At 58.8% G+C, this 14,417-nt stretch overlaps 1 protein-coding gene across 1 annotated transcript in view; it reads right to left on the bottom strand.

Moving 5' to 3' along the window:
• The window catches only part of LOC123393518 (translation initiation factor IF-2-like), a 97,151-nt gene extending 85,806 nt beyond the window's left edge, over positions 1-11,345 (bottom strand). The window contains exon 1 of the mRNA XM_045085787.1: positions 10,342-11,345. Coding sequence (XP_044941722.1) covers positions 10,342-11,033 — 692 coding nt within the window. The 5' untranslated portion in view covers positions 11,034-11,345. The remainder of the gene's footprint in view (positions 1-10,341) is intronic.
• Positions 11,346-14,417: the final 3,072 nt, after the last annotated feature.

The raw sequence follows: 14,417 nt of genomic DNA, 5'->3' as shown, positions 1-14,417 counted from the left end.
AAGGGACACCCTCATGTGTGGATGGGGTGTGCACACACCCAAGAACACTGCCCGGTCCAGTGGCCCACTCTCGTGGCTGGGCCAGCACGGTAAGTCACAGCAGAGGGCAGTGCACCCCACCAGACACACTGCCTTGATTGTGCACAGAGCACCTCGGAGCAGACAATGGGGGAGCCCCAGCCACGGCACTGGTGGCAGTTTGCATGTTATTTATTACACACGGAAGACTGACGTGCTGGAGAGCTTGGCAGCCACTGTGAGGCTCCGTCACAGCTGTGGTGCCAACGGGCTGGGCACACGGCTGTGAAGAAAGGAATTATTTTTTAAAGGCAGAAAAATCCTAAATGGCCCTTTCAGCATTTCTGCACACATAATTGTAGTATCCAAGTTCATGAAAGGCCTGGCGTGCTGGCTGGCTCGACACCCACTAATGCCACAGCCCACGCCGCACGTGGACCGCTCCAGCACCGTCGTGGAGCTCAGACCCCAGTGGGGAGGTGGGAGGGGGCGGGCGGGGAGGTGGGGAGAAGCAGGAAGTAACGAGCGTTTCTAGGAATGACAGGACTCCCACGCAGGATCGGGTCACCAATTAGCCAGTAGGAGGGCCAAGCCGCCCTGGGCACCTCGCTTCCACACAGACGAAGTTTCCTTGAGGAAATGGCCAGAGTCTTGAAGGCACTGAGACGAGACACGGAACACAAGAAGGAGGACGGCCACGGGGCCGGCCGGTGCGCTGACACCCGGTCCTGGCAGCCTGGCCAGGGCCCGCGTGGGTGGAAAGACACGGGGGGACCCGCCAGTGCCCAAAAGGTGAGCACACACATGTGTGTGTGCTTGTGTGTACATGCATACACACACACATACACGTGTGCCGGCGTGCGCACACCTGCACCCACACACCCCGATACCCATTCACACATGTGTGCCAGCGTGCGCACACCCGCATCCACACACACATACACGCATGTGCCGGCGTGCACACACCCGCATCCACACACACATACACGCATGTGCCGGCATGCACACACCTGCACTCACACCCATACACACATGTGTGTCGGCGTGCACCTGTACCCACACACACATGCGTGTGCACATACACTCCACTGTCAGATTGGGGTCCACTCTTCAGACCCAAGAACATTCTCGTCTGCGGCTCTCACGGGTGCCAGGTGCTGAGACAAACACCCTGCAAACGTGTCATCCAGAATTTGCCCCGAAGGCTGACAGCATGTCCCCCACCTGCGAGGAGACCCCTGGTGCCTTCGGGCCCCAACTCCTTCGGCACTCAGGATCCATCAGCTCCTTCAACACTCCATCCTGGAGCCTTCAGACCTACGAGTGAGGGGGCTCCCGCCGGAAAGGCCCCAGGAAGCAGTCCGGCTCAGCCTCTAAGCGGAGGTGACGGATTTATTCTGACCGTCCTGACTCTGAACGACACGGCTCTCCTCCAGCCGTGCGGGGCTTTAATTGTCCATCCAGCAGGGCAGGAAGGAACCGTAAATCTTTCTCCGCAGCTGCTCTGAGCTCAGAGCTGCTTGACCTGCCATTGCCAGCACCTCACCTGCATCCCGCTGGAGAGGTCTGCCCGCTTTGGGCGGGGGGGGGAGCAGGAGAAAGAGAAAGAGGCTATGGGGTCGGGGCAGGCGGGAGTGGGAAGGGCAGGAGAGCACGTGTGGCCGCATGCTCTGGCTGCTAATGGGGGCGGGACACTGCAGAGGACTCACCACTGCAGCCTGGAGGGACCATGTGGGGGCGGGGGTGCCCAGAGCCACGCCCTCAGGCCCCAGCTCTGGAGCAGCCTGACTCCAGTCACGGGGGGGCCAGACCCTGGGGAAGGCTCAGCAGTCCTCCGTCCGCCTAGCTGGAAAACAGCACAGCCCCGCACAGCCCCGGGAGGAGCCCCCTGGGAAGGAAATCCTATTTCTCCCTCCCATCCACATTGTGAGCAACTGAACGGCAGCCGGGGGGACGGGGTCCTCCGGAGAAGAGATGGGGACAGGCCACAGGGGCGGAGCCCCGGACCTGAGGCGGCTACAGGAAGGCCCGGCCTCCGGCCCCAAAACATGTCTCCTTCCTCTTCCAGCAGACTTAATTTTTCTGTGATGTTGGTGTGTTATTAATGCATTTCGAGACACTGCACATCACAGTCACGGTCATCACCTAAAGACTTCCTTTACAGCCCTCATTTATAGCGCTCATCGCTTTCGGAAAAATTACCGTCGGGGGCCAAAATCTTCCAAGTCTGGTCTTGTGAGTTTTCTTCTTCGGATCTGAACAAAACATATTACCGTGCCTATGACGGTGGCAGGGGGAGGCTCTTCCTTACTTGGTCTCTGGTGACACACAGCCGAGGAAGAACAACGTGGTGACTGGGGGCCGGGGTGGGGTCAGAGACCGCAGGCCACATTTCCAACACGGAAACGCAGACACCACTACCCACGACCTGGTTCCAGTTTTACGCATCTGCTCGGTGCAGACATGTCTACTCTTAAGATGAGATTTCAACCTACGGTGGAGGGCACTCATGCATTTACCAAAGACACATCAGGAAAGCAAATGCTCGCTGCCACAGTGTCACCAGCGACAGGAGGGGTCCCACACGCATCTTCCAGCTCCGGGGCACGCTTGCAGAGAGACCCCAGGCACGGCGTGGGGAATGTGCTCGCTGGCCATCATGCTGGAAGGCAGTCCCAGACCCTAAAAGGGCTTCCGAGGTGAGGACAAGGGGAATGGGGTCCCCCGCAATCAAAGGCCATCACCCAGCTTCCATCAACCCCCTGTGGCCAGCAGGCAGTCTCGCAGCCTAACTCTTGATGTGGCGTGAGCTGTTCACGAACGCTGCTTATAATACTACACCCTTGAAGATAACAGGTCTCACACTGGATTTCCCCAGATCACCACTTTTCTGCTAAGATTCCAAAACACTTGACTCGTGCACCCGCAGGTGGCACCCCCACGAGGCGGGCAGAGGCGCTATGAAGCCCATTACCAGCAGCTCGGGGAGTGCGGCGGGGAGGCTGGTGAACCACAGCCCGATCCCCGGCCTACAGGGAGCCTGGAAAAGCAGCCCCTTGGGCCCTGGTTCCACCTCACCTGTCCCTGCAGTGGGGGTCCCAGGTATGCCTAACGGCACCACTGTGGTCCCTTCAATGAGGAAGAGTCAATGTTCCAGAAAGACACACACACACTATATGTTTACAGCTAATGGTTTTTGCCAGACCATGTTTTGGTTTGTCATTTATCCCTGCACTGAAGGCAGAGGTGGCACAGAATCTCTCTGTATGAGACTGTGTGTTTTGGGGGTGATCCACAGGTTCACGGGAATCTGGGAAGGGTGGTGGTGGGGGCAGGGTCAAGATGCTTCTTCGCTCTCCCCCACTCGTGGAAAAACCAGCTGGCAGTGACCAAGGGCCCCCAAACCTTAGAACCCAAGGCTGCTTCAGCAAAAGCAGAGAGACCAGCTGCAGCACCCCCCAACTCTGGTTCTTGAGCTCGTCCCGCACCACGCCCCCCACCCCCAGAAAACAGAAGCATGCGAAGGGAGAGGTGGCCCATTGAGGCAATACGGCATGAGCAGGCAAGAGTCTTCTCTCCCAGTGACCCCTGGGTCCACAGCCCCATGGACAGGACCTGACTCACGTCCCTCTGCCTGGCCTGTCCCTGAGAGCATGAGCCGCCAGGCTGCGCCTGAGGGTGCCTCCTGGCCATCCAAGTAAGAACTGCTACAAAGAGACACCAGACCCACTTCCATCTGGCCACCTGGACCCATCTGGAAACGACGTCATCTCCTTGTGGCCACAGGAAACAGAGCAGAGGCTGTGTCCTTAACTCAGACGAGATGCCCATTCCCCTGGCAGGCAGGTGGCCCCAGAAAAGGCCCCCCCTCCCGACCAGCCACTGTGTGCCTACTAAGTGCCAGCCCCTTGATGGCCGCTGCCTCCCCACTGCCCAGCTGAGGAAACAGGTTTGTGAGCTCACCCCAATCACAGGTGGACACGTCTGCATTCCCTCCCCATAGCACGCTGTGGTCAGCTCCCCCGCCCCAACCCCAGCATGGGCAGGCGCTTGCCTCCTCTGTGCACTGACCAGCAGTGCTGCTGCCTCAGCGGCCCTGAAGTCTCCAGCAAGGTAAAGAACCTACTGCTTTGTTCAGAAGTTGTGTAGAATTTCAATGTGCATCGAAATTGTGTGTCCCAGGGGTGAAGGGTGGCTCTTACACCATCAGCCTGCGGGAGGGACACCAGTGCCACAGTGTCAGGGACTCCCCTGAGACTAATGAGGACCCCCAGAGAGAGGCAAGGCTGTGAGGCTGAATCAGCAAGAGCTGGTGGCGGACAGGAGCCAGAACACAAACCTTCCTGATTTGCCTTTTTCTCCTTGGGTCCCGCCATAACAGAGCACAGGAACACACTGTGTGTGCGGCCGGCCCATGTGAACCACTGGAAAACCATCTTCACACCATCTTCACACCATCTTCACACCTCCTGCTGAACCCCTCTTGCTACTGCCAGCAGGAAAGAAAAAATATGGGGTGGGGGAGAAGTCAGCAGCACAAGCTTGGGTTTTAAGGTGCCCGGCAGGTCCTCTGTACAGACCTGGGAGCATCACCCTGCACCCAACCCTTAGAAGAAAAGTTCCACAAGATGTCAGTTATTTTCTATTTAATCCAGTAGTGAGACCTCTGGTTTATATTCAGTAAGGATTTTCAAACTATTCGTTAGCAAGAAATTACTTCCAAGTGCACCTGGGCATTCACTCCTCCGGTGACCCATCCCTCTTTCCAACACAAGTAAACACAACGTCCCTCGGCCTTCAGAGGTTCCCACCTTCACATGCCGAGGCTTCGGTGCTAAGAACATGTGCTTCTCTGCGCTCTCGTTGCCCTGGCCTACAAGGAAACGATCTGGAGACAAGACACCCAGCCCAGGAATCACCCAGGGCCCAAAGACACAAATTGCAGGGGGATAGGGGAAGGGCTCCGGCCCCAGAGGGACACCTTTCCTGTCATCATCATCCCTCAGTCTCATTTGGTGTCACAGACAAGGAGACTGATGAGCCGGCCTGCAGTGTTCCACTATTCACAGGCAGAGGTCCACATGTGCCCCAGGCTTGTGCAGTACACTGCCCACACAACTGTACTGGCAGCCCCGCGAGAACAATCTTTTGGAGGGGGTTGTATTACTTCTTGCTTAGTCGTTTTGGTGAAAGGAGAATTCTTCTTGGTTTCACCTTGTGAAACCAAGGTGTCCCAGAAAAATAAAGGTACATGGATTCTCCTCTCTTACACACAAAAGATACAAGCTATGATCGTGTCCAAGTCCCCAGAAGGAACCTGATGTAACTGCAGAGTCTGGCTGGTAGGAGGTATCTGTCCCCAGGCAGTTCACTCACCTGCAAGTGAAAGGGCTAATAGAGACACACCTGAGCACCTGCCTCTCCTCCTGGTTCCCAGTCACTGTCCAGAGCTACGCCAGACCAAAAGGGTTGGCTCGCTCCCCGCAGTGTGCGGGAGACACCTGGAAGACACCTGCGCACACGGCGCCCACGACCAGGCGTGGTTCTCTCAGGAGCAGCCTGGTGCAGCCAGGTCCGGTGCATTGCTTCGCCTATGCCCCTGCTCTTCTAGAACCTTGGGAGGAAGATCTCAGTACAGCCACTAACCATAGCAGTAAGTCCATGAAGGTCTGCTAAAAACACATACCCTCCCTCCTTGTCTTCTGCTGAGACTCTCTGGCTTTAGATGTTAAACATTTTTTGTTGTTTTTTTTTTGTTTTGTTTTGTTTTTTTTGGTTTGGTTTGGTTTGGTTTTTTGGCAGGAGAACTGCTTTGCTCTTGATCCTCAGAGAACACTACAGACTCTGAAGACCCCAACCCACAACATGACATTGATGCCAACAAGTTACAACCCACCTCCCACGCGGAGCCAACAGGAGCCAGCCCTGAGCTGCACAGGGAGAGTGGAGACTAGGTTCAAGGCCAGACGGCCGTAGCACACAGCTGAGCACGTCGTTAGGATCCCGATTTAAAAGACAGCTGACAATCTTTCCCAGGCCCTGAGCCCTCCTGGGACATTCGGTTTGGCTCCACCCAGACTGACAACACTTTCCCAAATGCATCTATATAGTGTGAGCTTCCCCCACCCCCCATTAAAGGAAACACTTTCAAATAAAGTAACGGATTTATGTGCTTTATTATCTCAAGTCACCTTCCTAAGGCATGATCTGGTGGCCCTGGAGAAACGGCTACAGCAAAGTAATTTACTTAGAGGACTGACGTTAAAACCCCTATTCTAGACACCAGATCAGTCCTCATCTCGAGGTGTTCAAGTGAGGACGCTCATCCTTCTATCTGCAGGGCCCCCCACAAAGAACAGAACCCACTGTGTACTCAATTATTACCACCATCCAACTGCTAATTGAAAGCTGTCCTCAACTCTCACAGGCAATGCAAGGAGAAAGTCACATACAAAGTGCCTGCACCACCCAGAAAGTACGGGGGGGGGGCAGACAGACAGACAGTGAGAAGTGGGGGAGATGGAACCAGAATGTTATAAATAAAAGAGACAGTGACGGTTCAGAGAGAAACCTACTTCAGAGGGGCGGCAGAAAATAAGATGTTTCGGTTGCCTGAATGTATCATGAACCTGTGAAAATAACGTGCTGCTTCTATAAAAGCACGTGGGGAGACACTGCGGCTCATCAAAAAGATGTAGGTGCAAATGGGACGTGTCCCTAAAGGCCGTCCGTTGTGCAGAAGAAAGGCCGTCCGTTGTGCGAAGAGAAGGCCTGCTGCGGGCGGGGACTTGGGGAAAGGCAGGTGCCCAAGAAGGAGCATCTCTGTTCAAGGGAGTAAGTTTCAAGATGGTTTTCCCCCTTCACTTGTTTAAAAATAAAAAATTCCTCACCAAATGCCAGCTGCGGGTCAGGTTCCATTTGTCTTTACAACAGAGTCGAGAGGAGGAGCGCAGCCATAAATCAGCAGAGAGAGACAAGTGGCCACAGACTGCGGACACACAGACAGCCGGGCTGGAGGAAGGCCTCGAGGAGGGGAGGCCCACACTGCGGCCTGGGAAACACCATTCCCTTGTGGAGGTGGCTGCATGGCGCTGTCCCGCCCGGAGTGGCAACTCCACGCCCTATATAAGGCCCCCTCCTCACACCGCCCGGACACTTCTGGGCGGGACAGGAGCTCCCTTCCCTTGTCCATTCCTGCACTGCTGATTCCACAGGCACGCACCAAACAGTGTGCGTGACGGGAGGAGGCGGGGATAAACCAGCCCCATTCCCTGCCTGTAAGAGCAAGGCGCCTCCAACTTGTACACATCACCGAATGAAGGAGCTTCTGGCGATGGCTGAAGGGGCGGCTGGGAAGAAGTCTGCAAGGTAGAGACAGGCCTGAGCTACACCAGGCTGGCAAGGATCCACAACGGGGGGAGCATTTTTTCTGGCCGCCGCCTTGCATGACTCGTGCATCCCCAGATATCAAAGAGCTCCATAATTTCTCTCCATTTCTCCCACAAGCCACTGGCAACGTACAAGGTTGAGTAAGCGGCAGGAACACCACAGAAGACCCCTCTGGAAGGGCACCCAGGACTCATCCCACCTGCCTCCTTCCGAAATCTGCCTCTTCACTGGCCCCCAGCTCCCCTAGCTCTGCGCGTACCTCGGGAGCCCTCCCCATCCCCCTAGCAGGAGGCGCCAGCAGCGCCCCCAGTGGCCCCCAGCAGCCCAGTACAATGTCAGAGGCGGGAGGGCGGGCGGCCGGCCCCTGGCCCTGTCCTTGGTGCTGCCGCCGGGCTGCAGGCCTGGGGCTTCCTAGGTGGCAGGCGGCGGCCCAGACCTCTGCCTTCCCTCCAGCCCAGCCTCTGGCCCCTGCAGAGGGCAGTGAATACATCCAGCTTTGCTTCTGCTCCTGTCAGAGGGCACTGGGCAAGGGGCATTCGCAAGGAAGGCCTGACGCAGCCAGAGAGGCCGGGCCTTGGGGGGGAGGGTGGGGAGAAGGGAGACGACTCCCTGAATTCCCAGCTCCTCCCAGAAGCCTGGGAAGACCCAAGGCCCCGGGGGAAGTGGACAGGGAGGTCTCTCTCAGCCCCAGGCCCCGGGGGGGTGGATCAGATAAATCATTTAGGTCCTCTTTTTATGGGGGAGGGAACCGTTGTTGGAAATGGGCACCTCGTGCCAGAAAACCCGGGCGGCTCCGAGGCAAGCAGCCTATGCGCCACTGGCAGACCGTCCCCTTGCACACAGCTGCCTCGCCAGGCCCAGACTGGCTGGCCTGCTGCACCCATGTCACCCTGCCTCTGCTCCAAAACCCCCAGGGTTTCCCACCTCACCCACACCATTCCCCTCCCTGAAACTCCCGGCAGGGGAACGAGGGGTTAACCATTGCTTGCAGGAGTGTGAGGTGGCAGTGAGTCCCCCGGAGACCTCCAGTCCCTGGGGAGGGATAGGGGTGGCAGCCTCTGTCCTCAGCCCTAGGAAGGGAGGGGGTGCGCTGAAGTCCCCTCCCCCGATACTGTCCCAAGAAGCCCCCACAGGGGGAGCACGCCCCACCTGCGCTCATCCTGCTTTCTTTGGGTGAGGCTTTCACTGCAACTTTTCTCCCTCTCCCTCCACAATTTTTGCTCACCTAGAGGGTCTGGTTTTAATTAGTGTAATATCCCCGTTAACAACGCAGCCTAATTAAGACATCCGCCCAAATCCACTATGCACACTTAATGAGCAGGTTCTGCTGTGATGTTTATACTTTTTTTTTTATTTATTTATGTATTTATTTTTTGCAGACCAGTAAAACCAAAGCTGAAAGACCTCATTACAGGCAACCTAACTCCACTACCCTGGGACATGCTCCTTGCTGAGTGTCCTGGTCCCCCGGGTGCGTGCCCAGGGCATCCCTGAGCGTGGAGGGTATTTCAGCAGGAACACAGCGACCCAGCATGTAGGGAGCTCCAACTAGGGGGCTTGCCTGGGGGATGCAGCCCTCAGACCCGCTCCTCGCCCGCCCTCCACCGCCAGGTGTTTCTTGCACGACAGGAAAAGCAGCGCAGCGGGAGTCCTTTTCAAAAGTGACCATTAAAAAATAAACCTAGTCCCTCGGAAAAGCTGGAAAGCTAATATGGAGAAGCTTCTCCCCACCCCACAGAACCCCTAACCCGCTGGTGAGGGGCAGGAGTCCGGACTCCTAACAACACCCCCCACCCCACATGAGACTCTGGATCCTGGAGCCGCTCTGGGTGGGACCGGGTCCCAGCCACCAGGTGCAACTCCCTCCCCCTCGCCTGGACAGGGTGAGGCTCCCAGCAGCGAGGGCATGCGGTGAGGCACCCGGGGGGAGACTCCGCACAGGGGGAGAATGTGACCGCGGGCCTCCAACCGCAACCGCAGAGAGACAGCCCTCCGGAAGGGATGAGTGTCACGGCACCCTGGGCCGCGGGGGCGGAAAGTTTGGGCCAGGGTTGTGCCCGGTCCTCCTGCTCCAGCTTCCCCAGCCAGGCAGCGCTGGCGCCTGGGGACGACCCAGGCTGGAGAGAAGCCGCTCCGCCGGGGCTGGAGACACCGCTGGGAGCGCCCCCAACCCGCCCCCTGGAGGGCCCTGCGCTGCTTGTCACTACCCCCCCCCACGCCGCCCACGCTGCCTACCCTCGCGCGTAGCGCGGCGCTGAGGCCCGGCTGCTCTTAGGAGCCGTGAGACCCCCTTCCTCCGCACAACTCCTTTGGGTCCTCAACTCCTCCGGCGAAGCCTCCTCCCCCAGGACTCGGGCAGGGCTCTCGGGGCCTGGGTGCTGGGAGAGAGGAGCACTGCACCCCGCAGGGCGGCTAACCCCTGCTCCCCGCACGGTCTCCGGCAGCCTCTCCAGAGGCGCCCCGCCGGGCCGGGATCTCCGTGCGCCTCGGCCTCCCCCCCGCTCGGGAGTTCCCCGCGCGGGCATTGTGCCGCCGCCGCCGCCGCCGCCGCCACCGCCACCACTGCCGCCACCACTGCCGCCACACAGCGCGCGGGACTCCCCTGTGTCTCCATGGAGTCCGACCCCGGGGCCTTCCCATTCACAAAACCGTCCCTCCAGCCTCCGGCTGGGCCACGTGTCGTGACCCCAGCCCAGGAGGGACCCGGGGAGCCAAGACCCTGCACAGAGACCCCTGACCCCGAGGGCGCCACCCCTCCCCAAGCGCCCTCGGGATGGTCCCCAGCCGCACGGTACAGCCCCGCCTCCCTCTGTGGGGTCTCGAGCGCCCCTCCCCGGGCCGCAGCACCCCCGCCCCACGGCCCCCAGTTCGTGCAACGCGAAGGTAATGACCGCCGCAGGGCAATGCGCGGGCGGCGAGGGTCGGGCTACTCACGGGCTCAGCGCTCCCCGCGGCAGGTGACGGGGGCCCGGCGGCCATGCCCCGGCTGCATCCCGGCCCCCAGCGGGCAGCGGCGTCCCGGGGCGCGCGGGCACCAGCTGGCCAGCGGCGAGGGGCGTGCGGTGCGGGGCCGGGCTCGGGCGGCAGCGGCGGCGGCCGCGTCTCCTCCGACCACGCAAGCGGCTGGGGCCGGGCCCGGGCAAGGGGGCCGGGGCGGCTATCCGAGAAGGCTCCGCTGGCTCAGGAGCAGCCCCGCTCGGCGCTCCGCACTCGCTCTTCCCTCGCCACCGCCTCCTCTCTCCCTCGCTCGCTCGCTCGCTCCCCCCCTCCCTCCTCTCTCTCCCTCTCGCCTCTCCCTCCACCCCCTTTCGCTTTCTCCCTCTCCCCGGTTCCTCCGGCTCGCTCGGCTGGAGCGAGGAGACAGCGGGAGCACGCGAGCGGCGGCGGCTCGGGCGGAGCGCGCAGCGCGCCGCGAGGGAGGGGGCTCCCGAGGCCGCGCGGCCGGGGACAGCGGCGGGGCGGACAGGCCCCGCGCACCCGGCGGCCCGCAGTGCCAGACCCGCGGAGCCCGGGCAAGGGAGAAGTGGGCGAGGCACAGGGGTCCCCAGAGCCCGAAGCTGCCCGGTCCCGTGAGCACCGCCCTCCAGCCCTAGCCCCGCCTCTCCCTCTCTCCCTCCTGAGATCATGGGGGACAGCTTCTGCTATGAGGACCCCTGACCTCCCACCTCCCTGGCCTTGGCCCAGAAAGGACAACATTGGGGTGCCCCAGAAATGGAACTCGGCAGCGAGAGTGAATGCCCCCCCATTCCTCTGCCACTGGCCTGCACTGCCCTGCCTCCTTTTCCACTTTGCCCACAGACCCCCACTAAGGCCTGGAATTCAGCCCCTTGCCTTCCTCGGGATGGGGAGTGAAGGGACCACACAGGATCACTGCTGGGGCCTGTCCAGACTGGCCAACCACACCAATGCAAACACCCCTGCCCTGCTGGACATGTGGGCTGTCACTGTGGGAGGTCCGCTTAGGATCTGCCTATAATTGTGAGAGCAGGTTGTCCCTGCTCCTACTACTCCACCTCGCCCAGCCTGGCAGCAGCAGCTCTGGTTGCGGAGCTGGGAGCGGGGGAGGAAAGCCAAAGCTAAGGGCCAGGGGAGGGGACCCTGTGGGCCGGCAGCATGGGACCCACGGAGAGTAGGAAGGTCAGCGCCAAAGGCAGGCAGGAGGACCTGGGCTGTCCCACACCGAACCACAGGACTGGGCAGCGCCTTGCTTCTCTTTCTGAGCAAAAAACAGATGCTATGCCCAGAACGCCACGGGGGGGTGGGGGGAGCTGTAACCTCAAAGACGTTCTCAATCTAAAAACAAATGAAAAGCCCATCCCAGGTTGCTTTTGCCTTCTGGATGATGCTTCTGGAACCGAAGGACTTCTCCTTATACCTGACTGTCCTGCTTTTCTGTGTGAGGCCAAAAGCATGTCATGGAATCCGGGGTTTGTTAGGGGCCTGGAAGACTCAGAGGCAGTCGAGGGAGGGATGCGGACTCCGCGCTCCTGCAGGCTCAGGGCTCCGTGCCGCCGGCTGCCTTCCCTGCAGAGGGAGGACAGACAGTGTCCGAGACAAGTGGCTACTGTCCACTTATGAGCTTAATGCTTTTAATTTCTGGCCCTCCAGCCTGTCTGGATCATTGATCTGTCTTGGCCAGGGGGAATCGTGCTCTACAATTTCGAGTAAGCGGCTCGGCCTACAGCTAAACACCGGATAAATGCCTTGTCTACCAGCCAGGCAGCTGCTTGGCTGACTGAACTTTCCCCAGCCCCCATATTTAAAACGCACATCCCTGCTCAAAAGACCTAATTGGTTCTCTCTGTCCTCTGCTGTCAGATGGTCCAGGCTTCCGTGGCTCCAACTCGTGGCTGGGCCCACCCACTCCCCACCACCCAACTGCCGCCCCACAGGCATGCCTCTTGCTTCACAGACAAAGCACAGCTCTTTATGGGTTGCTCTTCTGGAACATTCTAGAAAAGCTCTCTGAAGACAGCACCAGATCTCACTCCCGAGTTCCACCAGACCCAGCCAGCACCAGAGACCCACGAGGATCCTGTGCGGGTAGGCTGAAGTTCACAGCTGTGGCAGGTTGAGCCACAAGCCCTTCACACTGGAACCGCCCCCTTTGGGGACAGGATCCCGCAAGGCTGACCTCACGACAAGCCCCAGGAATGTGCCCTTCCAGCTGCAACTGCTGTCAAAGGGATCTGGCCAGCCACGGGCATCGGGACCAAGCGTATGTCTCCACACCGGGCGTGACCAGAGGCTGTCCGTCGTGGGGTATCATCGAATACAATGGTTTCCAGACCCCTGACCCGGAAACTTGTGCTGTTTTAAGTGAGAACAGGGAGGAGAAACTGGGAATGGTCCTTTGTGATAATAATTAGGTAAGAGGAGAGTCACCTCGGAGACTAAAGCAACAAGGGAACACGTGAATGTCCCTCCCTTTAAGGACCCCACGAACACCCCCAGAAGAGACTCAGGGAAGTTGCAAAGACCAAGGAGCTGGAGAATAAGGGGAAAGACCATAAGAACGATGTGCGCAGAGGAAAGCACATGGGCCCGCAGCGCCTGGCCCGGCCATGCGGACTCTTCACCCCGCAGCAGAGGGAAGCTGAGAAACAACTTCCGAGGCTCTGAACCAGTGGGGTCAGGGGCCTGTGGAGATGGGGAAGGCAGCTCAGAGCATCTGAGGTCTAAGAAGCCCAGAGATGCTCGTCGGCTGCCTACTCCAGACCACGGATGGCCAGCTGCCCCCAGAGGGGTGCTCCCTGGGGAGAATGGAGCAGGGGCTCTGTGGCCAGAGGGACTTCACGCATGGGTGGCAGAGAGGTATCCTGCCCCTCAAAGGCTGAGATCCCCACTCAGCCCCCAGAGAACCCTATCAGACAGGCAAGGCCTAGGAGAGTCCCTCCCTCCTCCTTCAGGTAAGCTATAACCTTGCTGTGTCCCAGCAGAGAGCAGACCGGTCTCCCTCTAGGGAAAAACCCCAGTGGACAACCCCACCCAGTCCACAGAGCTTCCCGTCGGCTCTGCAGGCCCTTCCCCTAAATGTGAGGAGATGCCCTGAAATTACCAGACATCTGAAGAGAGCCTTTCGGAGAAGAGCCACCAAGCCACCCAGGGCAGGGTAGCCACGGTGGTGGGTGGTGGGCGGGGGGGGGGGGCAGCTTCCAGGAACCAAAGAGGAGAGGATATCAACAGCCTCCGTATCCGCAGAGACAGCAGAGATGATGCATCCATGTTCCAAAAGCAAGAGGCTTTGAAGGAAGACACAGAACAAAAACAGGCAAACATCCTGAGAAATGAGTTTCCTAGCTCTCAGCACGATGAATGGAAGCTGACCCACAGCAAGGCATACTGATATACAGAACACTGGGGAGCAAAAAAAACTTCCCACAGGTTTCCAGGTCCCATAAAAAAAGACCCCAAACGAGAATGGGCTTCGTGGTGCCCAGAGCAATAGCAGGAGCTATAAGGGAGCAGTGCCCTCGAAGTGCCGAAGGAAAACCTTTCCTGGCCTAGAATCCCTGCCTGAACCAAAGTAAGCTCAAAAGTGATATTAACAGGGGCTCCTGGGGGGCTCAGTCATTAACCGTCTGTCTTCAGCTCAGGTCATTGATCCCAGGGTCCTGGGATCGAGCCCTGCATCAGGTTCCCTGCTCCGAGGGAAGCCTGCTTCTCCCTCTCCCACTCCCTCTGTTTATATTCCCTCTTTCGGTGTCTCTCTGTGTCAAAGAAATAAATAAAAAAATTTTAAGTGATATTAACATAAAAAGACTTGCATATGCAACATTTCAAAAACATTTACTTCCCATGGGCCATTTCTCAGGAAGCTACTAGAGGATGTGCTCCAACAAAACAAGGGACTAAATCATGAGAGCACATGACATACTGTATCCAGTAAGAGAGGGACAGAGGATGGGAGTCCACAGGACAGGAGAGAAGGCAGATCTTGGGAAAGAAGCTGTCAGATTAGAGCAGGGTGGGCACACCCCCAACCGTCCAAACATAGACCTGCTGACACC

Source organism: Mustela putorius, unplaced genomic scaffold, assembly GCF_011764305.1.
Source record: "Mustela putorius furo isolate JIRA1106 unplaced genomic scaffold, ASM1176430v1.1 tig00000873_pilon_pilon_pilon, whole genome shotgun sequence".
NCBI lineage: Eukaryota > Metazoa > Chordata > Mammalia > Carnivora > Mustelidae > Mustela > Mustela putorius.
This window is presented reverse-complemented; position numbering and strand designations above follow the sequence as displayed.